The 24,463-nt window shown below is 43.7% G+C and overlaps 1 protein-coding gene across 1 annotated transcript in view; it reads right to left on the bottom strand.

The window, feature by feature from the left end:
• Positions 1–5,862: 5,862 nt before the first annotated feature.
• The window catches only part of LCP1 (lymphocyte cytosolic protein 1), a 67,514-nt gene continuing 48,913 nt past the window's right edge, over positions 5,863–24,463 (bottom strand). The window contains exons 13-16 of the mRNA XM_040341259.1: positions 19,828–19,961; positions 17,895–18,018; positions 10,552–10,676; positions 5,863–6,258 (exon numbers count right to left, since the gene is read on the bottom strand). Of these exons, the coding sequence (XP_040197193.1) occupies positions 6,129–6,258; positions 10,552–10,676; positions 17,895–18,018; positions 19,828–19,961 (513 nt within the window). The 3' untranslated portion in view covers positions 5,863–6,128. The remainder of the gene's footprint in view (positions 6,259–10,551; positions 10,677–17,894; positions 18,019–19,827; positions 19,962–24,463) is intronic.

The following is a 24,463-nucleotide window of genomic DNA, read 5'->3' as shown; positions in this document are numbered from 1 at the left end:
ATATATAGGGCCAGATCCACGAAGCAGTTACGCTGGTATATCTATTGATACGCCGCGTAACTGCTAGGTTGCTTCGGCGTATCTTTGTTTTGTATCCACAAAACAAGATACGCCTGAAGCTGGGCTAGATCCGACTGGCGTACGTCTTAGTACGCCGTCGGATCTAAGGTGCAAATTCACGCTGGCCGCTAGCTGGCGTTTCCGTAGATTTCCGCGTCGAGTATGCAAATTAGCTAGATACGGCGATCCACGAACGTACGTCCGGCCGGCGCATTTTTTTACGTTGTTTCCGTAAGGCTTTTCTCGGCGTATAGTTACCCCTGCTATATGAGGCGTATCCTATGTTATGGCTGTCGTTCCCCCGTCGAATTTTGAAAATTTTACGTTGTTTGCATAAGTCGTTCGCGAATAGGGCTTTGCGTAGACTGACGTTCACGTCGTAAGCATTGGCTTGTTTCGGGTTATTTTCGAGCATGCGCACTGGGATACCCCCCACGGACGGAGCATGCGCCGTTCAGAAAAACGTCATTTACGTTGGGTCAGGACGTATTAGCATAAAACACGCCACCATTCTCACCCATTTGAATTGCGCGCCCTTACGCCGACACAGATACACTACGCCGCCGTAACTTACGGCGCAAATTCTTTGAGAATTCGGGAAATATGCTGTAAGTTACGGCGGCGTACAATGCGCAGCGCTTCGTGGATCTGGCCCATAGTGTGTGTGTGTGTGTGTGTGTGTATATACATGTATATATAATGTATGTGTGTGTGTATACATATATATATTATGCAGGGGGACTTGTTATTTTATTAACCTTAATCACACCATCTGTATGGCCTCGTACACACGATAGGTTAAGCATAGAACAACGGTCTGATCGGTCAAAACCGATCGTGTGTGGGCCCCATAGGTTATTTAACCATCGGTTAAAAAAAAGCCAACTTGCTTTAAATTTAACCGATGGATCCCTAACCGATAGGTCAAAACCGATCGTTAGTAGGCACGACCATCGGTTAAAAATCCAGGCATGCTCAGAATCAAGTCGACGCATGCTTGGAAGCATTGAACTTAATTTTTTTCAGCACGTCGTTGTGTTTTACGTCACCGCGTTCTGACACGATCGGTTATTTAACCGATGGTGTGTGGGCGCGACGGACCATCAGTCAGCTTCATCGGTTAACCGATGACAACGGTCCTTCAGACCGTTCTCATCGGATGGACTGATCGTGTGTACGAGGCTTCAGTGTACTGAGCGGTGATTATTTATCACTGCCTAATAAACTGTCATCTCAGTGTTTCTGTGAATTTCTGGTACTGTAATCTCAAAGAGTCTCACAAGATTCCAGTATCAGGGACCGTTTTCCAGTGTTTGAAGCGTTGGTAGATCGCTTCACTTCTCCAAGGGTGAAGCAATATACTCTGCTTCATAAACTGGCACCCAGAGGAAATAGATCTCAACTGTGAATGCCTGCGAATGAAGCAGTGACTAGATTTCACTGCTTCATAAACAGACAACTTAACCCCCTGAGCGGTATTCCCGAAATCTGGCTCGGGGTGGGATTTCAGCACCAATAGCGGTAACCCCAAGCCAGACTCGGGATTGCATCGCAGTATCCACAGGCAGAGTTTACTTACCTTGTCCCTGGATCCTGCGATGTGTCCCCGCTGTGTGACCGAGCTGTATCCTCACTCGATTCACACAGTGCCGAGTGCCGCCGAGCTCCGTTCCCTGCGACGTTACGACGCAAGGGGGCGGAGATCGGTGCTAAATTCAAAAAAGTAAATACACAGTACACATAGAGTATACTGTAATCTTACAGATTACAGTACTGTATGAAATAAATACACATCCCCTTTGTCCCTAGTGGTCTGCCCAGTGTTCTGCATGCAGTTTTATATTATAAATACTGTTCTTTCTGCCTGGAAACTGGAGATTGTCCATAGCAACCAAAAAGTGTCCCTTTATGTCAAAAGTGGTTATAGATAGCTAGAAAACAGCGATAATAAATTAGAATCACTTGCAGAATTGAGCGATAGCGATTTGTGGGGAAATTCGTCATCAAACAATAAAAGTAATGACAGCGACAATTCTGCAACTGAGCAAATTTCAGTGTTATTGATTTGATTACATTATTGAATAATTTTTATTATAATTATATTATTATTTGGTATAAATATTTATAGTTATTTATTATATTATAATTTATGATTTTGTGTTTCAAACTTTATCATACCCGGGATGTCTACTAGACTCTTGTTTGGACAGATTTAAGTGAGTTGTTCCTAAGAATTACAGGCCTACAATATAAAACACTAAATTTCCATGCAAAATAATGGTACCGCTTTCAGCACCTAAAATCTGACATAATCATAATGCCAGGGAGGTTAAGGTGTTCAGCTTTTTTTTTTACTTGTCTGAATGCAGCCCATTGCTTTCAATTGGCCTGTACACACAGGCACGTAACTGTCAGTAAATTAGCACTGTGTTTAGATCAGTAAAAATCTATGTTACTAGCCAGTATTTTAAGCATGTGTTCCTATAAACTACACCCCCCATCAATTCTGGGAGCTGAAGAATCAATGGAATTTTTATTTACTGATAACTGTATGGAAATGTAAGCTTTTAAATGCATGTAAACTCATATACTATATGTTGTAAAGCGCTGCGTAAACTGTTGGCGCTATATAAATCCTGTATAATAATAATAATAATAATAATAATAATACTATATACCTTACAGTTAGTATCATGTGTCCCTTGTGTCGATTCTTCCTCTGTTAGCGGTAATCAATTTCAGTTCTGTACCACTCCCCCAACTCCTGCCACCTTAATCTTCCAGTGCAGGATCTGTCAGTCATAGAAGCCATGCTAAAGCTTCTATGACTTACACAAGCTCTCTGAATGGAGGGGGCGGAGCTATCAATCATCTGCCCCATCCTCCATTTTAGATCCTGTGTCATTCATAGAAGCTGTAGTATTAATGATGAATTGCACAGGAAAGAGCAGGCATACTTGAGCTCTCTTGATGACAACTCATGACAGCCTGAATTTTATTAACCCCTGCCGCATTGAAAGATTACAGCGGCAGGGGTGGAGTACAGGACTGATTGGATTACTACTGAAATTAGACGAATCTGCACAAGGGACACACTGTACTAACAGTAAGTTATGTCCCTTGGGCTGATTTTTCTATTTGTGTTTTTGGTTACACTTGGGCTTGGTTAATTGAATAGCTACTAGGGGAGGAACAAACAGGAATACTACAGGTTTTCCCTTGAATCTATAGGGGCTGCTGACAAAAGGCTATTTTACTCACCAAGTACTGTATGCTTTAGTACTGTAATAGGATATGCTTGAATAGTCCTTGTGCATTTCATATGCTGTCATTAGTGTCCGTGCTGCAGGGCATGGACTGAGCCAGTTACATGATAAAGATGTCATTTGGATTATTTTCAAAATGCATAAGCCATAATGATAAACATATGTACATAATTACCAAAGTGAGATAGACAAACCTACTGACAAAACCATGTTCACTTGGAACAGACCCATGCTCATTCTTCTGTGTATGCCTACATATACAGGATAAATATGAAATGTAACCTCTGAAGGTGGGAAATAAATAAATACTTAAGGGGGGCATACCATCATCCAGAATATAGATATATAAATTTTGGCTCTAAGGTCCCCAAACCAAAGAGCCAAATAAGGGAATTGGGGCCAAGGTTGGACTGTCACGGTACTAATAACATAGGTGTAGAGTGTGAAAAAGAACAGGTAGATAGTAAAAAATATATTTTATTGAATACAATATCAGTAAGGATACAGAATTAAAAAACAACAAGACCAACATAACACCAGTGTAATAATCCCCGGATGGGGGGAAAAAACAGTGGATCCCCCCCTTCCCCTTCCCCCTTTTGCTGTTGACCCCACTCTCTTTCTTCTCCCTCACCCCCCCCTCATTTTTCCCTTTCTCCCATCACTCCCCCCCTTTTCTTCCTTCACCCACCCCTCCCTCCTTCATCCTCCCAGCTTGTAGTTGTGTTCCTACCATCACTTTACTTCACTGCTCAGTTTGCACACCACTTTTGACTTGCATCTTCATCAACGGGTTACCTACGCTGGCTGCACTTTTTCTTCCCCCCACGTGCTCAGGGCTTAATATACATACTAACTTTATTCCATATACCCGACAAGTAGGTCAATTCGTCTACACACGCACCCCTTTGTAGCCATCTGGTACCCCATGCGATGGCAGCCACCCTCCCCGCCTCCTGTGTGTGGGGGGGCTTTGTAGGTGAGCAGTCGAGTCCTTTGTTCCCCTATGTATGATTTTATGTAATATTCAATTGTTTGACGCCTTGTCATTTTTATTGTAGACCCTCTTCTGATGAAGCGGCAGAAGCCGCGAAACTAGTTAAGATGCTTGCCTTGACTTTCAATCCACTGTTTTTTCCCCCCATTCGGGGATTATTACACTGGTGTTATGTTGGTCTTGTTGTTTTTTAATTCTGTATCCTTACTGATATTGTATTCAATAAAATATATTTTTTACTATCTACCTGTTCTTTTTCACACTCTACACCTATGTTATTAGTACCGTGACAGTCCAACCTTGGCCCCAATTCCCTTATTTGGCTCTTTGGTTTGGGGACCTTAGAGCCAAAATTTATATATACAGGATAAAGTAAGGGAGCTGGATCATTCATTTCACACAAAACATTCCCATAAGATTATATATGCATTCACTGTATCTTTAGCTTATTATTTACCCATAAAAGCCTCCCTTGTGTAGACGTATTAAAGGAGCCTAGTGCTGGGCACCGCCATCTTGCCAGTTAAATGTGCTTTTTTTTAGCACAGTTTTATCAAATATAGTACATTTTTGGATGGTTATTCACTAAAACTGCATTGAGCTAAATCTGATGCAATTCTCAATATAAACTAAACATCTTCCAGGTTTTCTTGCCAAAGCTAATTGTTAGAAGCTGATTGGCTACAATGAACAGCTGCTCCAGATTTTGAGTCCAGTTTTAGTAAATCTCCCCCTTAGTGACAGATGAATTGTCTCTCTTCCCTCCATATTAAAGGGCACAATCCAGTCACAATATACAGTACAGTATGCAGGTCTGTCTTAATGAGAGGGCACACCTGGACACTGTCCAGGGGCCCCAGCTGCATGGGGGGGGCCCTGCACTTTCCTCAAAGCAGCTGGTCCTTGAGCCCACACTCCCCTGAAATTTGGGGGCCCCATGATGGCACTAAGAGTGATAGATGCAAAGGGGAGGCAGTCTGCCTCCTACCTACTTAATGTCTGTTTAGCTTCATTGTCATCTGTAGGGGCCCCAGAGCATTACTTTGCCCAGGAGCCCATGATGCTATTAAGACGGCCCTGCCTGTATGTGCATCTTCCATGTGTTTCCAAGTCCAGGATTCGAAAAGCATGCAGAGCAAAGTGTAGCGAACACATTTTCCAACAATCCACCTTTCCTAATGAAAGATTTGATCTAATACTGCCACCCCAGGATTAAAAGACAACTTTGCACATAGTTAAATATCACTTTTGTGAGGGCAAAGGTAAACTGAATAATCTAATGTTTTGAGGGTCCAAATATAAGATTTCCATGCACCAGTCTATGCCCTCTTCCAACAAGGTCAAAAAAATGTCATTCTCTTTTGGATACCACCCAGATGTTTATGCTACATTGTAGGAGAGCGATAAACCACCATTGGCTTGCTAATGGTTGCAAGAGATGGCTGAGCAATGGTTGCCATGCTAGCAATCCAGCTTTGCTTTACATAAATTGTCATTATAATACGTGTATCTAGGAGACGCAGCAAACAAAACACAGAATACTACAAATCAGATCTCGTTTATTATGTTGTTTGAATTAAGTTTTGAAAAACAGAGAGTGCTCCTACTGTACATGTCCAAATTGTTATTATTACAAACAGAAATTAATGCATTCTTGCTTTTCTAAACCAGAAAGAAGCACTAGGATACATTTCTCATAGTTTTGGCTATGTTGGTATTGTATTGTATCATTTCATCTAATCAAAGGAATGGCTTAATCTGCAGTAGAGAAGAACGACTTTATCAGAAAAGATGTTACTGGCTTTCTAAACTTTCAGTCCTCTTCCCATCAAGCAGGCAAAGGCTGTCATGACCATCTTTGGTTTCACCTCCACTAGGTCTTCTGGCAAAGCATAGAGCCTTGTACCAATCTTTCTTGCCATTGAAACAGTGTATCTGCACAAAAGAGAAACATAATGCACATGAGGTATAAATAAGGATTTGTGTTTCTTCTCCAAAGTATTTCAGGTCATAGTTTCATTTTAGCCTAATTGAAATAGCTTTTTCCTAATTCACAGAGAGAGGTTTTTATGATAGAACTCCATAGCAGAATCATGATAGGATCCCCTGACTCTACAAGCTTTATCTTAAAGGAAGCCTAGGAGAAATATATAGCATACCATTGCTGACCTCTCCCTGCTGATAAAACTATGATAATGTTAAAGTGCTAGTAAAGTCTCATTAAGAGATTAAAAAATGTGCGCCCCCCTCCCGCAGGTTTAAAGGGTTAGTAAAGGTTATTTATTTTTTAAATAACAAACATGTCATACTTACCTCCACTGTGCAGTTAGTTTTGCACAGAGTGGCCCCGATCCTTGTCTTCTGGGGTCCCTCAATGGCTGTCTCGGCTCCTCCCCTTCTGGGAAGCGCTCTCCCAATGGGGTTAGCTTGCGGGCGTGCTCCCGTGTGATACAGTGGTGGCCATAACCGCCAAGTGTATTACTCGGCCCCGCCCCGTATCATTGATTTGATTTGCAGCAGCAGGAGCCAATGGCTGCGCTGCTATCAATCTCCAATGAAGAGCCAAGAAGACCGGGCCGAGAAGCCAGCACGTTCACGACGCAGGACTTTCAAGGGCTCAGGTAAGTAAATGGGGGGCTTGTAAGCATCAGAAGTTTTCTCACCTTAATGCATAGGATGCATTAAGGTGAAAAAACACAAAGCTTTACAACCCCTTTAAGTCATAATGTACGAGTATGCACTGCTCGTACATTATGAGAGACTTATCTACAGACGGAACTATCCAGCGCTGGGCTGTCATGGCTCTCTATGGTCCACAGCACTTCCATGTTAACCCAGTCTTCTTTCTGGGTTCCAAATCTTCGGCCGCTTGAATGGCCGGGCTGTGGTGATGTCATTCACGCACATGCACACAGGAGTCACTTTGCCACTGCATGCAGTAAACGCAGTCTGAGCTGCGCATGCCTGGCTCAGATCGCATTACGTGCTGACAGGCAGGGGGATCATTAATGACAGAAGAGCCCTCTAGAGTCTCTTATATTATAATAACCCTGCCTGTCAGCGGATTTTTACAGAAGACACTTTACTAAGGCCTCATGCACACTGGATGATTTTTCTGCTGGTCCTAGGGGCCCCTGCGTATTAACCTAGGTGTCCATGCACACATAGGCATTTAGAGAAGTTTAGAGGCAGGGGTATACAGAGGCAGTAAAAAAAAAAAAAAAGGCAGCGCATCCAGGAGCAGTGGCATTTTAGCAGAAAAAATGCTTGATGCAGTGTGTAAATGAATCAACACCCAAGCGCTTGACGCATCTAAACACACCTAAATGCATCACTTCTGCTAGGATCAAATAGTCTAGGAAAGTTAGCAAAGTGTCCAGTGCACATGATCAAGTAGCCCACATGGGTAGCTCTCACAGGTAAATTTTAATTTTATCTTTTATTGTTATATTGTGATTCTGACTGCCTCTCTTTGTCTAAATAGGTTCCCCTTCTATACTATCCAAAAACGGGTGCACATCTGTTTTTGTGTAAGTTAATATTTAGATCAGGTATTTAGACTAGATCAGGTGCTTCACCTGCTGTAGTCTACTAAGCAAGTTTTTACTATATTAGTCTTTATTAACCTTAAATAGTTAAGCTCTGAATGGAATTCTGCAGCATATGGTCTCCAGAACATTTTTATGGCTGTAAACTTATCTTATCTAAGTTAAACCTCCACTACCCATCCTGAATCAATTAGCACTAATGGCTTCAGTCATAAAAAAGAGATTATATCCATTTTTACAAGGATCAATGATTAGCTGTAAATTCTACTGCTGGCTCTTTAGTTCAGGAAGGACTGGTCTTTGGTGCAGAAGATGTATGCAAACAAAGGGTTAAGATTATATAAGGGAAGGATAGTATTAGGGTTACAGGGAGGGTTAGTGTTAGGGGTATTTTTAAAAGATGGGTTTGGTTTATGGTTGCAGGAAGCATTAGTGATAGTCAGTTTTTCTCAACCTTTTCAAGAAACCCTTAAAATCACATTCCAGTCTCAGGAAATCCCTGCTAAAAATGACTATATCTACAACGCATGATGCATTAGTGAGATGGTCAGTTGGAAGAATGCTCCTTAAACTTGTGGTACCTGGGAACAACTACCCCTTTACAGATAGCTAAAAAAGATTAGCGGCGTCAGTGGGAATTTATCTGAGAGGCAAAAATTGGTCATTGCTCAAGGAACCCCTGGAAACCTCTGGAGGAACCCTGGTTGACAAACCCTGATTTAAGGTTTAAGGTTGCAGATAGGAGTTAGAGTGAGGGGCTTTACGGTAGGGATCTGTAATGAAAACTATCAGCATTGATCTTCCAATGCTGAACGTTAATGTATCTGTGCTTATTTATTTTCAATGCATTCCACATTGCTATCTTTAATTTGAACAAAAATTAAAGAGACATCATTTAGGGCAAGGGTGCCCAACCAGTGGCCCGGAGCCCTCTGATGTGGCCTGCGACCTCCTGCTCTGGGGTGGTGGGTTGGCATAAGCTGATGCTTCATATATAGCGCCAACTCTTGTCACAGGTGGAGTGATACCAAATGCTCTTTGCCTGGAACAGCAACATCTGGTGATACCTGAATGGAAGACTGTTATTAAAGGTAAGTTTAGTACACCATGTATATATGGGCATATCTGTTCTGCAGTGGTTACTGGGCTACTTTCAAACTGATCTGCAGGTGCAATGCAGAATACCTGCGGGTTACCTGCACTGAGCCATAGACTTCTGTTATTACCCATGGGTTGGTGCACTTCAGAAAGTGCACTACACCTGCAGGATATAATAGAAGTCTAAGTGCAGCTAACCCGCAGGAAAGCCATAGGTGCACTGCGCTGCAACCTTGGTGTGGGTATACCACAGCGCATTAGTGTGAAAGCAGCCTTAGGTCCCTTTGACACGATCAGTCCGACCCAATTGGACCCTTCGTTCACCTTTATTGAGCCACAGATGTAAATGGACTTGTGGCCGCTTACACCCACCTACCTCTAATTCGATCCGTTAAAAAAAAACAGAAGGGGGGATCCATCCCCTTCCATCTGGGCAGATCGGATTGGAGGGCCAATTGAGTTGAGTGGGCTGTGCCCCTGTCTGCTCTGCATATGCAGAGTGGACATGCCTATCATCTGCCTGCTCTGTTCATTGTGACCTGTGACCGGTTACCAAATCGCTTAAGTGGCCCTCGCTCTTCAAAAGGTTGGGCACCCCTGATTTAGGGCAAAGCAACAGTGCTTTTGTAAGGCTTCTCCCCCTGAACCTATGATACTCACCTTGCCAGAGGTTCCTTACCATTCCTGACTCCATTGCAGCAGCAACCAATACATGGGGTTACCTTCTCCCATGTGACAGTCTGGCAGGAAATCGCTCAGTGTGATGTCATCACTACCCTTACCATCCAGCTTCAGATGTCAGGAATTTTATTGCTGGATGCAGTGGGGAAGTGGTAGTGCTGGTACGGTAAGTATCAGGGCTTAGCAGGAAGGGTGGATGGTTTACAAAGACACTATCACTTTGCCCTGAATGGGCAGGATGACAGTGGGGGAATTCAATAGGCTTCATTCAAAGCACTTTTGCTGTCTGCGTCAATCTTTATGAATTTCAGGGAGTGTGTCTTAGATGTAATTAAAGAAGATTTCCCTTTTCTTTAAAGTGGGTCTAAAGGTATATATTTTTTTTACCCTAATGTATTCTCTGCATTAAGGTGAAAACTTTTCATGATCAGCTCCCCCAGCACCCCCCATAAATACTTCCCTGCCTCCTTTTTCGATCCAGCGATGTATCTTCTGCAGCAGTGCTTGACTTCTTTCCCTCTCTCTCACAGGCACAAAGACAATAGGGGGAGCCATTGGCTACTGCTGCTGTCAATCAAACCAGTGAGGAGGGAGCAGGGAGGTGGGACCAATTTGTGCTGGGTGTGTTTATAGATGCACACAGCCCAGATCAAGAATGACCCCTCATGAGTGCCCCAATCACTCCTCTGCTTGTTGACAGCTCCAGTTGGTGATCCCAGAAGATGAGGGTTCAGGGCTGCTCTGTGCAATACTATTACACAGGGCAGGTAAGTATAACATGTTTATTATTTAATAAAAACATATATAGTATGTTTACAACCACTTTACCATAAAGCAAATCATTTTGCGATTCACTAAGACATACTGTATGGATCAAAATATACTTTATTGGCATACATACTTGGCGTTATTCAATTTCTCATCATCATTTAGGTCTTCCGTCTTCAGAATGTCATAGTTAATTGAGCCAGGTTGAATTGCATCAATTAAGTCCAGTACAGGCAAACATGTGCTGATCTTGGGGTCCTTGTATAAAGAAAAATTAGGTGTCAGTGAAAATACATATTGTAGTGTTTTTTTTAAAAACACTTTAGAAAACACAGTTATTTGCTCAATCATTATTTCAACCATCAGCCTGTGTTTGGTTGCTATGGGCTATTGTGCTTTGTACTATCTTATAAAGCGCTTGCCGACCAGCCGCCCAGTTTTACGGCCTGCCTGCTTATCTCCTTGCCTTCCTTGGTGGAGTGATCTTCCTCCCCACCCTGTAGTAGCTGGGCCAGAAGAGTAAGACTTGACAGGCTGTGAGGCGGGTGGCGGCGGCGATGGGCAGAGAGTTGCTGATTGCCGCCATTACTATTAAAAAACAGTGCCCCCGGATTTAATTAAAAAAATCTGGTCACCTTAGCCTATAGGTGCAGCACTTAAAGGGGTTGTAAAGGTAAAAAAATGTTTTCCCTAAATAGCTTCCTTTACCTTAGTGCAGTCCTCCTTCATTTACCTCATCCTTCAATTTTGCTTCTAAATGTCCTTATTTATTCTGAGAAAAACTCACGTCCTGTGCTTCTGTCTGTAACTACACACAGTAATGCAACACTTTCTCTCTGGTGTGGAGAAAGCCTCTTGAGGGGGCAAGCAGGAGTGTCAGGATGCCCACTAACACACAGATCCTTTCTCTATCTGCAAAGTAGAGAGCAACCTGACTCTCCTGCTCGCCCCCTCCCCCCTCAAGAGGCTTTTTCCACACCAGGGAGAAAACCTTGCATTACTGTGTGTAGTGTGACAGGAAGTCAGGTAAATCTGTGGGTGTTGTCACAGACGGGACATACATTTCTGCCTTGTTTAGACAATACGCCAATTGTTATTAGGCGTCGGCTGCGAGAAGTAGTCAGAATAGGTCTAAGGGCGTTGGAAAACTTCAGCTGTTCAGAATGAGGCAATTAAGGCCTCTATAAGTAATCCAGAGGATTACCACTAGATGGCTGCATCCTGAGGCTTTGTGAGTAAGGAGAGCAGTGCCAGAAAGTCTTCTGAGAAGGTGAGGAGAGGATTGATTTTTCTGTGTGATAAAAATCAAAAGACTATTGTTTTTCTGCTGTATGACCAGCAGTGTCTGCCCAGCACTAGGCTGTGCCAGACTCCATAGATAGGTTCCTGTGTGGTGAAGATAGACGCCCCAAGTGGCCAGGGTTTATTTTATGTTTGATTTTGTTTATGCTGTTTGGATGCTTGCACTTGTTTCCAGCAAGATGGAAGAATAAACCAAAATCTTTGTTTTCAACTGTCTTCGACTGCCTGTCTGTATAAATTCAGTGTGTAGTGAACCCATCCAAGGGGTCACACACCCCGCTACCGAGCTAACCCCTTACACATGATGGAGAATGCGGGCAATTAAAGTAAACCCAAAATGGAGGAGATACTGAAACAGCTGGCTTTGGCAAATGCAAATCAACAACAGACGAATGCAGGTTTGCAGCGGAGCATTGCAGCTCAACAACAAAGCCTTGCAGCTCAACAACAGGCTCACCAAGAGAGCATGGCAGCTCAACAAAAGGTTTACCAAGAGAGCATTGCAGGCTTGGAACAGAGACACCAGCAGCAAAAGGAGGCCATCGTGAAACAGCTTCAGAGACAGCAGACCGAGGCTGGGAGTCAGGCCAGTAACATACCGACTTTTCAGGTACGACACTTATTGCCAAAGATGACTGCAGATGAGGACCCTGAGATGTTTCTGACCACGTTTGAGAGAGCAGCGGAAAGAGAGAGTTGGCCTAAAGACCAGTGGGCTGGACTAGTGGCCCCCCTATTATCTGAAGAAGCCCAAAAGGCATATTTCGATTTGGAACTTGCAGACGCAAAAAACTATGTTTGATTAAAAGAGGAAATATTGGCATGTTTCGGTGTAACCCTGGATGTCCGTGCTCAGCGGGTCCACAATTGGAGTTATCAGCAGAGGAAGCCACCTCGGTCGCAGATGTATGACCTCATCCATTTGGCTAGGAAATGGCTGCAGCCAGAAACTCTGTCCGGACCAAAAATTTTGGAGCGAGTAGTCATGGACAAATTTCTTAGGTCTCTTCCTAACACCCTGCAGAAATGGGTGAACCATGGTGGTCCGGAAACCGCAGACAAACTTGTAGACCTGGTCGAAAGGTACTTAACAACAGAGAATTTGTCCTCTTCCACCAGAGACGCACAGACTTTTCACCCCAAGACCAGACCCTCCCCACCTATAGGTAAGACTGCATCAAGGGATGGGGGTGGAGAGAGGTACTAAGGAGCAACTGGAGGAATTATCGGGACTACTGCTAATATTTGGCGAGAGAGGCCTGGAAGACCCATTCCACAGGAGAGGACCAGAAGGTTGATTTGTTACCGTTGTCGGGAAGAGGGACATGTATCAGCGGTTTGCCCAGCGGGTGATGAACCCATGCAGTGTGACTTTCTGACAGAGAGACGACAGTCCCTTTTTGCAACCACATGCACTGCAGTAAAGGGAAATGAGAAACCTTTATATAGAATGTGCTTAGATGGTAAAAATGTTGTGGTATTGTTGGATTCAGGTAGCCTGGTCACCTTAGTGAAAAGTGATCTAGTGGTGGGAAAAACCTTACATCCGAGGAAAATGGCTGTAGTTTGTGTACATGGGGACACTAGAGAATATCCGGTAACTACAGTTTCTTTTGAAACCTCCCTCGGTAACTTGTGTCACCAGGTGGGTTTAGTTCCCAAACTGCCACATGACGCCATTGTGGGAAGGGATTTCCCAAAATTCTGGGAACTCTGGGACTGCCCAGATTCCCCAGTAGGTGGTTCTTCTGAGTCTGAACCATCTACTCCAGAAACCTATAACTGTGAGGATTCTCCTGAGTTTCCATTCTCAGTATTAGCAGGGGAAACACCAGTCCCTAGGGAGGAGCCTGCTACCTCAGAAGAGGAACAGCGGCTGATAGGGTTTGATGACCTCAAGGTGCACAGAGAAAATGTTTTCACTGAGCAATTGAGGGACCCCACATTGCTAAAAGCCCGGGAGAATGTAGTTCAGATAGATGGGGAGTTAGTTAACCCTGATGAGAGGGTTGCCCTCCCTTACTTCATTATTGAAAGGGACCTGTTATATCGAGTGTCACAGAGGATACCATTGAGCAACTGGTAGTGCCTAAACCGTACCGCAAGATGGTTTTGGAACTGGCCCATGGGCACATTCTTGGGGGACATTTGGGAGCGGAAAAAACCCGGGAGAGGATCACCCAGAGGTTTTATTGGCCTGGGATCTCTAAAGAAGTGGAATTGTACTGCTCTTCCTGTCCAGTGTGTCAGATTATTGCACCCATGCCACATTTCCGCAGTCCGTTGGTACCCCTGTCCATTATCGAGGTCCCTTTTGAGAGGATCGCCATGGACTTGGTTGGCCCCTTACTGAAGTCCACTAGAGGGCACCAGCACATCTTGGTAATAATGGACTATGCCACTCGGTACCCAGAAGCGATTTCTCTCCGAAACACCTCTGCTAAAACCATTGCCAAAGAGTTGTTTCAGGTTTTCAGCCGTGTGGGTCTTCCTAAGGAAGTCCTAACTGACCAGGGCACCCCATTTATGTCTAGGGTGACCAAAGAACTTTGTAAACTCCTGAAAGTGACCCAATTACGTACATCAGTATATCACCCTCAGACAGACGGGTTAGTGGAAAGGTTTAATAAAACCTTAAAAAAAATGTTGAGGAAGGTGGTGGATAAAGACTGAAAGAATTGGGATTATCTGCTCCCTTATCTGATGTTTGCAATAAGAGAGGTTCCCCAATCGTCTCTCCGTTTGAGTTAGTGTATGGGAGGCACCCTCGGGGCCTACTGGACATTGCCAAGGAAACATGGGAGAGTGAGAGTTCCCCTCATCGAAGTGTGATTGAACATGTGGCCCAAATGCAAGACAGAATTGCCCAAGTGATGCCGATTGTGAAGGAACATTTAGCCCAAGCCCAATTGGCTCAACAAAAGATTTACAATCGTGGGGCCCAGGTCCGTTCCTTCGCACCTGGTGATAGGGTGTTGGTGTTGGTCCCCACAGTCGAAAGTAAACTCCTAGCAGGGTCCATATGAAGTGTTGGAAAGAATGGGAGTGGTGAATTATAAAATTAGCCAACCGGGAAGACGAAAACCTGAGCAGCTCTATCACGTGAACTTGCTGAAACCATGAAAGGATAGAGAGTCCTTGGTCGCTAAGACTACCCGATTTTCTTCTCCATTTAACCTGGCTGTCCCTGAAGTTGGGATAGCGGAGACACTATCCAAAACTCGGAAACAGGAGGTTAAAGAATTTGTGCTCCGTAATAAGGAGAAGTTTTCAGACCTGCCAGGTTGGGTCTCCGGAGTTGAACATGACATTATCACCACACCAGGGGATAAGGTCAAGTTGAAGCCTTATAGAATTCCAGAAGCACGGCGAGAGGCAATTCGCCAGGAAGTAAAACAAATGCTTGAGCTGGGGGTGATAGAAGAGTCAAATAGTGATTGGTCAAGTCCCATTGTCTTAGTGCCCAAACCAGATGGAAGTTGGCGGTTTTGTAATGACTTTCGCCGCCTGAATCAAATCACTAAGTTTGACACCTATCCCATGCCCCACATAGATGAACTGATTGATCGCCTAGGCACTGCCCGGTACATGACAACGTTAGACCTGACCAAGGGTTATTGGCAAATTCCTCTCTCGGAGTCGGCCAGGGAAAAAACAGCATTTTGTAACTCCAGACGGATCTTTCCAATATCAGAGGATGCCTTTTGGGTTACAAAATGCTCCGCCACATTCCAACGCACCATGGATAAGACCCTTCGGCCTCATCGAGCCTATGCTGCTGCATACCTCGATGACATTGTCATCCACAGTGAGGATTGGGAATCACACTTGCCAAAAGTTCAGGCTGTGTTGGATTTGATCTGGAAAGCCGGGTTTACAGCCAATCCAAAAAAATGTACCCTTGGGCTAGAAGAGGTGAAGTATCTGGGGTATACCATTGAAAGAGGTCTAATCAAGCCTCAAAATAAAAACAAAGTTGAGGCTATTCAGGATTGGCCACGTCCCACCAACAAGAAACAGGTTCGTGCATTTTTGGGGATCGCGGGCTACTATCGCCTCTTTATCCCCCATTTTGCCTCACAGGCTGTTCCCCTGACCAATTTGACCAAAGGGAAGGAGTCTGTAATGACCAAATGGACTCCCGAAGCAGAAACAGCTTTTCAGGCTTTAAAACAGGCCTTATGTAGTCAGCCAGTTTTAAATTCACCTGATTTTTCACGGGACTTCGTGGTTCAGACAGATGCGTCAAATGTGGGCTTAGGAGCTGTACTGTCTCAGATTATCAAAGGGGAGGAACACCCTGTTATGTACCTCAGCCGAAAGTTGAAGGCCCATGAAGAGAATTATGCCATCATTGAGAAAGAATGTTTGGCTGTGAAATGGGCTTTGGATTCTCTCCGGTACTACCTCGTGGGTAGACAGTTTTAACTGGTGACGGATCATGCTCCATTGAAGTGGATGGCACAGAACAAAGAGACCAATAGGAGAATAAATAGGTGGTTCCTGGCCCTCCAGGAATTTAGTTTTGTGGTAACGCATCGCCCCGGTGCTAAAATGGGGAAAGCAGATGGGTTGTCCCGAGTGCATGCCTGCCTGGCAACCTGTGTCCCAACCCTAGGGTTGAAACAAGAGGGGGGGTATGTGACAGGAAGTCAGGTAAATCTGTGGGTGTTGTCACAGACGGGACATATATTTCTGCCTTGTTTAGACAATACACCAATTGTTATTAGGCGTCGGCTGCGAGAAGTAGCCAGAATAGGTCTAAGGGCGTTGGAAAACTTCAGCTGTTTAGAATGAGGCAATTAAGGTCTCTATAAGTAATCCAGAGGATTACCACTAGATGGCTGCATCCTGAGGCTTTGTGAGTAAGGAGAGCAGTGCCAGAAAGTCTTCTGAGAAGGTGAGGAGAGGATTGATTTTTCTGTGTGATAAAAGTCAAAAGACTATTGTTTTTCTGCTGTATGACCAGCAGTGTCTGCCCAGCACTAGGCTGTGCCAGACTCCATAGGTTCCTGTGTGGTGAAGATAGACGTCCCAAGTGGCCAGGGTTTATTTTATGTTTGATTTTGTTTATGCTGTTTGGATGCTTGCACTTGTTTCCAGCAAGATGGAATAATAAACCAAAATCTTTGTTTTCAACCGTCTTCGACTGCCTGTCTGTATAAATTCAGTGTGTAGTGAACCCATCCAAGGGGTCACACACCCCGCTACCGAGCTAACTCCTTACAGTAGTTACAGACAGAAGAACAGGAAGTAAGGATTTTTTAGAAGAAATAGGGACATTTAAAAGCAAAATGGAAGGATGAGGTAAGTGAAGGAGGACTGCACTAAGGTAAAGGAAGCTATTTAGGGAAAACATTTTTTTACCTTTACAACCCCTTTAATAGTAAGTACAGCAAAGTAATAAATTATGGAATATAGAAAATGTCCAGAATGCCAGAAATGTATAAAAATAGTGTTATTAATTATTTCACTTTAGGTAAGAAATAATGTGTATTATTGACAGCCTTTAGGCATGCAGTTTCTGTTTTATAGTCTTGCCTTATATATTTTGAGCACAAAACATATTTCAGGAGAATTTTAAAAGATGTTTACCAGCCTGTCTGCTTATAGGAAGCAAGAGGCTGCGTATTGTATTTTTGTTGTGTTTGTATTTTTATTATGTTGCTGTTGATAAGTAAATTGTTACATGGTTGTGGTGCAAAGCCACATTCCGGTAACCCAAAAAATGCTATTTTTTTGGACACTTTCATTGTAGCAGAATGGCTGGTGTATGATCAGCATTAGCCCTGGTTCACATTGGTGCGTTTTGACATGCAATTTGCAGCACTGCAATGATTTAAAAAAGTAGTTTCTGTACTACTTTTTTGCGATTTCGGGGTGCGATTTCCATTGACATCTGTGCAGAAACCTGCCTGTAAAATTGCTGCGGAAATTGGGACTGACGCATGGGAGTGAAATCGTGCGAATTCAGCTTAACTCACACAGCTTCATTCCCGCAGCTCAGTGTGAACCAGGGCTAAGTGTCCAAAAGTTCCTCTGGGAAAAACAAGCCGCTATATCTCGTTTCCATATCCCACTCTCATGTAAAGGTCTGTTGTTCAAAGGTCTGACAGAGGAAGATAGATTTGACATTTACCCCTTGGCACATGTAAACAGTTTGTCAAATTTTACCTTGAAACCAGAGATGGATGATGACTTTCCAGCTTCTCTAAGAGTTTCATTTACCCAGTTGATAATTGTGTCATCGTTAACCTTCTGTCCACCTCCTATATCCTCTAGCATATTAAATGTATACCTGGAATATAAAAACAGTTACGACATTTAAGGTAATTACAGGACAGAATTACATTTCCTGCTTGGAACCACTTGATTATTAAAACAGGGGGATAAACTAACTCACACTCCCTTTGTTCCTTCAATCAGAATGATAAGACAAAAGGAGAGTTTATAACAGTAAATAAATATCAAAAACCCCTTTTCTTCAACTTACAGTTTACACTACCCAGAACATTACTGTGTTTACAGGATGCTATTGCTATTGTGTTTAAACACCGTCTTTATTTTTAAAGAAAATAAAATCAGCAACATGTTAACAGTTGTAGCCAGGTGCTTGGCTAAGAATGAGAGTGAGAGAAACATTGGCTGCAGCTGTTCCCTGTCGCAGGACTGGTTAATAGTTGTTAGAGCAAAAGGAGGGAGCTACTGAGAAGGAAGAGTTTAATAGACTAAATCAGGCAGCAATGCACTGTGGGAACAGTAGTCCAGAGGAGTGACTATGCTGTGGTGATCAAGAGCTTTTGAACTACATTCCCCAGAGAGAATTTGCCAAAAGTAGGTGAAAGAACTGCATTTTGCCAGCCTGTAAAAGACAGAGTTTCCTCTTGCTGTGAGGGAGACCGGAGAATGCCCATTGCTGTCCAGTGTGCACCATCATTGCTTTATATGGAGGTCCTGATTGGGATCCAGAGTGCTGAGCTCAGAGGTGCCGACAGACAGGGGTGGACTGACAACTCATGGGGCCCCCGGGCAATAGAAGATTATGGGGCCCCCAGGCTTATAGATGGCCACCACGCCAGGAGGCAGTGCAGAGGCAGGGCATTTCACATCAAAAGCATGTTGGTTTCAAACATATCAGGGACAGATGTAAAAAAACACAGATTTTTACATACTGTCCCTGTTTTTATTGAGCCTGGCAACCCTGATGGGGCCCCCTAGTGGCCTGGGGCCCTCAGGCAGTGCCCGAGAGTCCCAATGGTCAGTCCGCCCCTGCCGACAGAATCACCTGGGTGCAGAGCAAAAAGTCGATGACGTCACCGCGTTCGTGCCATTCAAAAGAACCTTCGGCTTGCAAGAGAATCTTGCCAGGAATCTCATCAGGAAAAACTATGATTTTTTCCAGATGAGAATCCGGGCCGTGTGTACAGGGCTTAAGGCATAAAAAATACACAGTCTTTGGTGCCTTGTAAAGTAAAAGTCACTCAACCTCTGCTGCAACATAACAGGTATTGTCAATCATTTTTGCTGCCAGCTTAAACTTCTGAGCCTTTAATACATCTAGCATTTGCATCTTTAGATTTATTAGACCCTGGTTTACAGTATACCTGTACTATATAGGACGATACAACAGCCGTGCCAAAGAGAAAGTATTAATATTCCTAAAATACTTTTTTGCCCCATAAGCTGAGCATTATAACACTCTAAGTTATAGTGATTTCCTACCATCTTTCTATCTTTATAAAGTAGAACACCAAGAAGAGCAATGTGAAGGGGACTGAATTACTTCTGTACCTTGGGTCCAGCAAAAATAATTCACTCTTCCAGGATCTTCCATCTCTTTACAACTGCTGCACATGCTATGAACATAGCAGCTTATGTTCATAGAATGTGCAGCAGTTGAAATTAGATGTTTATAAGACATTTTTGAAACTATGGGCTATTAAATGCTACTGCATGACCTAGAGGAGGACATTCTCAACATGGAAGCATTGGATGATCTGATTAATTAACACTGATGTATAGCAGATCTCAGCTTAACCATCCTTTTAATGCATGAGTGTTTCTTTAAATGTTTTTTTCCATTAGAACTCAAAATTAACAATTATACCTTCTCATTAACTGCCACATCAATGCAAGTGTGAGTGTCTTGTTGCCTTCATGCACGTCCTGACCAGCAATACCAACCAGAGAAAATTTTGCCTTGTTCTTTCCCAGTTCCACAGCATGGTTACAATTTTCAAGCTAGAAATTTTGAAAACAGTAGAAAAAATTTGCAATATACCAAACCATATATATAAATTCATTAAATATAAATATATTAACGTGAAAGGCTTTAGAGTAACAATAACAATATAGCAGTCTCATTCTGCAGCTAGTATACTGCTTAAAGCGGAGTTCCAGGCAAAAAGACCACTCTGTCTTAAACCCCACCCCCTTCAATTTTGGATATATATCATTTTTGTGGGGGGCTTTTTGGTACCCTTTCTGCTCCTTTTCTTCTGGAATTCCATCCTATGTCGATGCGGTGAGGTACATAATTTCTGCAATCGCATCGTGCCCTCCTCATTCCCCCCGATGACGACGGGACTATTCAGAATTCGCTGCACGTCTCGCTGATGCGCAGTAGGAAACCGGCTGTGAATCAATGCCGGCGCTTGCACACTGTGCCGATGGACGGATCGGCTTGGGGTGCCCGCTTCGCGGGCTCCTTGGAGACAGGTAAGTGTCCTTATAGTAAAAGTCAGCAGCTAAAGTATTTGCAGCTGCTGACTTTTAATTTTTTTTTTCCCCCAGACTGAAACTCCTCTTTAAAGTGAATGAAAAGCCTAACTTTAACTATTCCTAAATATGTTCCCTCCCCCTCCTCCTACCTATCTCATCTACCCTGTGTAAAAAAAACATCTTTGCTGGTATCTATTCTACTCCGGTCTGGTCATGTGATCCTGCAGTTCCAGCTTGACAACAACTGTCAGGCCTCGTACACACGACCGAGTTTCTCTGCAAAAACCAGCAATAAACTTGCTGGGAGATATTTTTTTGCCGAGGAAACCGGTCGTGTGTACATTTTCGTCGAGGAAACTGTCGAGAAACTCGACGAGCCAAAAAGAGAGCAAGTTCTCTATTTCCTCGACGGGAGTCTCAAATTGGCTCGTCAAGTTCCTCGACGAGCCGGTTTTCAACGAGAAACTCGAGCGTGTGTATGCTAAGAAACCCGCGCTTGCTCAGAATAAAGTATGAGACAGGAGTAAAAGTAGCATTTGTAATGGAGATAAGACATTTTTCAAGCTGTAACAGCAAATCATCTCTTAACAAACTTTTACTTAACACGCAAACACATGAGATTAGCAAAACCAGCCCCAAGAGTTTAGCCAGTGGAATCGAACTTCCCCTGCCGTTGTATGTGTTGTATGTCACCGCGTTTGAGAATGAGGAGATTTTGTCTTGACAGTGTGTACGCAAAGCAAGCTTGTCGAGTTCCTCGACAAGCCTAACAAGGAACTCGACGAGAAAAACAATGTATTTCGCCCGTCGAGTTCCTCTGTCATGTGTACAAGGCTTCAACCATAGATTCCCATGGTCCAGCTGCTTTTTCCACTTGCTCTTTTCCACTGCAGCAGCCACTCACTGACACAGGAAAGCCGGAGCTGCAGAATCACGTGACTGGACCGGATTGAATAAAATAGAGGCAATTACACAGATCTTTTTTTATACCGTGTAGGCAGGATAGTTAGGATGAGTGAGGGAACATTTTTAAGAATAGTTATAGTTAGGCTTTTCTTCCACTTTAATGTTCTCTTGCTACCTCTCTGCTAGTTTTAGTGTGTTGCTACACATGGATTTGTGCTACCACTCCTATGCGGATGACACTCAACTTTACTTTCGGATCACCGGAAAAAACGACCAATATCACGGATTAGAAAAATGCCTGGCATTAATCGACGAATGGATGACTGAGAGCTTCCTCAAACTCAATGGATCCAAAATAGAACTTCTTCTCCTCCATGCAAACCGAAAGAATAAAGCTAGGACCTAATGGACACCACCCACCATCCTTGGACAGATCATCACCCCAAGTACCAAGGTCAAAAGCCTTGGAGTAACCTTAGACTCAGAGATGTCGATGGATGCGCAAATAGGATCAGTAGTCAGCGGATCCCATTACCTTCTCTGCCTACTGTGTAGACTCATCCGCTTCATCCTGGAAGAGGATACAGCGGTAGTAGTCGGAATAATCATCAATTCTCAACTCGACTACTCAAACTCCCTCTACTTAGGACTACCAAAATACCAGATCTCGTGCCTACAAGTCTTTCAGAACACAGCAGTCAGGTTGGTAACAAGAAACAAAAAATCTGGGAATCCATCACCCCATCCTGAGGACCCTTCATTGGCTAACAGTAAAGGATCGGGTCACATTCAAGACCCTCTGCCTCACCCACAAATGCACACAAGGAAAGGCTCCTCAATACTTATGTGAGAAAATAAATCACTGCACCCCCCATCGCACTCTCCGATCATCCAACCAAAACCTCTTCTACATCCCCAAGTCCCACTATAAATCAAAGGGAGAACGAAGATTTGCAGTCCAAGGACCACGGCTATGGAACGCTCTACCAACGGACATTCGCATGGAAGAAAACCACGGGCCTTCAGGAAAAAACTTAAGACCCACCTCTTTTGAAGGATAAGGAAGACAACGGATGGAACAAGTGCCTTGAGGCGATTTAGTTTGCATGTGTAGAGCTATACAAGTTATTCACTCACTCACTCACTCACTCACTCACTCACTAAAGCTGGTCATACATGTTTAGAATTTCAGACATTTGTAGATAAATTGTTCATCAGAACATTCTCTCTTGTGACAATGCTTTTTCACTCAGTTTTCTGATTTTGCTGAAGCCACTATTTCTAAACCACAAAAGCCTGCTGGATTAAACTCTGTAGAGGCCCTTGCAGGTTTGTGGAGTTTTTTTGTGCACACGCTGTAGTGGGATAACATTGAACTAAGGCTCAGTTCACTCTGCCATCCCAAGTTAGACCCCAAGTTGCGTGACATGTGAAATCCCAGGTTAGTCGGTCCGACTTCAGAAAAGGTTCCTGTATTATTTCAAAGCAACTTCTATCTGACTTCTATTCAAGGAAAAAAGAACTGGTGCATTGGAATTATATAAAAAAAAAAACAGTCCAGCCAACTTCAAAACCAACATCTCTTAAAGGGGTTGTAAAGGCTCGTGTTTTTTCACCTTAATACATCTTACGCATTAAGGCAGTGTTTGAAAAATTTGCTTGGAATCTAGGAGCCAGCTAAAAAAGTTAGGAGCCAAAAAAAAGCGACCCGTCCCGCCGAGCTCACACGCAGAAGCGAACGCATACGTGAGTAGTGCCCGCATATGTAGATGGTATTCAAACCACACATGTGAGGTATTGCCGCGTTTGGTAGAGCGAGAGCAATAATTCTAGCCCTAAACCTCCTCTGTAACTCAAAACATGCAACCTGTAGAATTTTTTAAACGTCACCTATGGAGATTTTGAAGGGTAAATGTTTGTCGCCATTCCACGAGCGGACGCAATTTTGAAGCGTGACATGTTGGGTATCAATTTACTTGGCGTAACATTATCTTTCCCAATATAAAAAAAAAATGGGCTAAATTTACTGTTGTCTTATATTTTTTTTAAAAAACGTGTATTTTTTCCCCAAAAAAGTGCGCTTGTAAGACCGCTGTGCAAATACGGTGTGACAGAAAGTATTACAACGACCGCCATTTTATTCTCTAGGGTGTTAGAATAAAAAATATATAAAATGTTTGGGGACTCTAATTAGAGGGAAGGAGATGGTAGTGAAAACACTGGGAAAGCTCCATTAGAATTGCTGGATTACTGGTTTACTTGTCATGCTAACGGCCACCACAACATGGCGCCAGATCACAGAAGGAAGCTTAGGCCTTCAGAAGGCCGCAACGTCGAGGCCTCAATTACCGGCCCGGCGCGGCCCACCGCGATCGTGCGGCGTGGAAGGTGGGGGCGCACGGAGACACAGGATGGGCTAATTCTAGTCGCAATTGCGACCAGGCGCCTGGATTTTGTCGAACCCTGCATTAAGGTGAAAAAACACCTGCCAGTCACTGGCCCTCCAGCCCCCTCCCCCCCCCGTTTTACTTACCTGAGCCTTTCATCACCTTGGCGCATCCCCGACGTCCTTCTCTCCATGGATTCCCGGCTTTGATTGGATAGATTGACAGCAGTGCAGCATTGGCTCCCGCTGCTGTCAATCAAGTCCAATGACGCGGGCGCCGGGGGTTTAGCCAAGTCATACACTCAGCGTCTATGGACACCGAATGAATGACTCAGGAGCATGCACGGAAGGTAACCCCCTGAGGAAAGCGCTTCTCCTAGGGAGTTATCTAATCCGGGAGGAGCCGCGAGAGCTGCCGAAGGACCCCAAAAGAGGATGTTTAGGGCCACTCTGTGCAAAACGAGCTGCACAGTAAAAGGGATATATGACACGTTTGTTATTTTTTTTAAACCAACATTTAGTATCACTTTAAAAGACACAATGGTATGGGATGGGAGGCAGTCTTTTGTGATCACTAGTCTGTGATATATAAGTGTGGGCTGAAAAGGTGTATAAGGGACCACCTACAGCTGCTGTCCCCAGAGTTGTGACGGCTCTGTATCAAAGAAAGCTGTATCTACTGGCATAAACTGGTAATAACATGCTTGTCAATAAATAGTCTGTGGATAAT

The sequence above is a fragment of the Rana temporaria genome, chromosome 2 (genome assembly GCF_905171775.1).
Source record: "Rana temporaria chromosome 2, aRanTem1.1, whole genome shotgun sequence".
Taxonomy (NCBI): domain Eukaryota; kingdom Metazoa; phylum Chordata; class Amphibia; order Anura; family Ranidae; genus Rana; species Rana temporaria.
The sequence above is the reverse complement of the archived record's forward strand: the minus strand, read 5'-3'. Positions and strand labels throughout refer to the sequence as shown.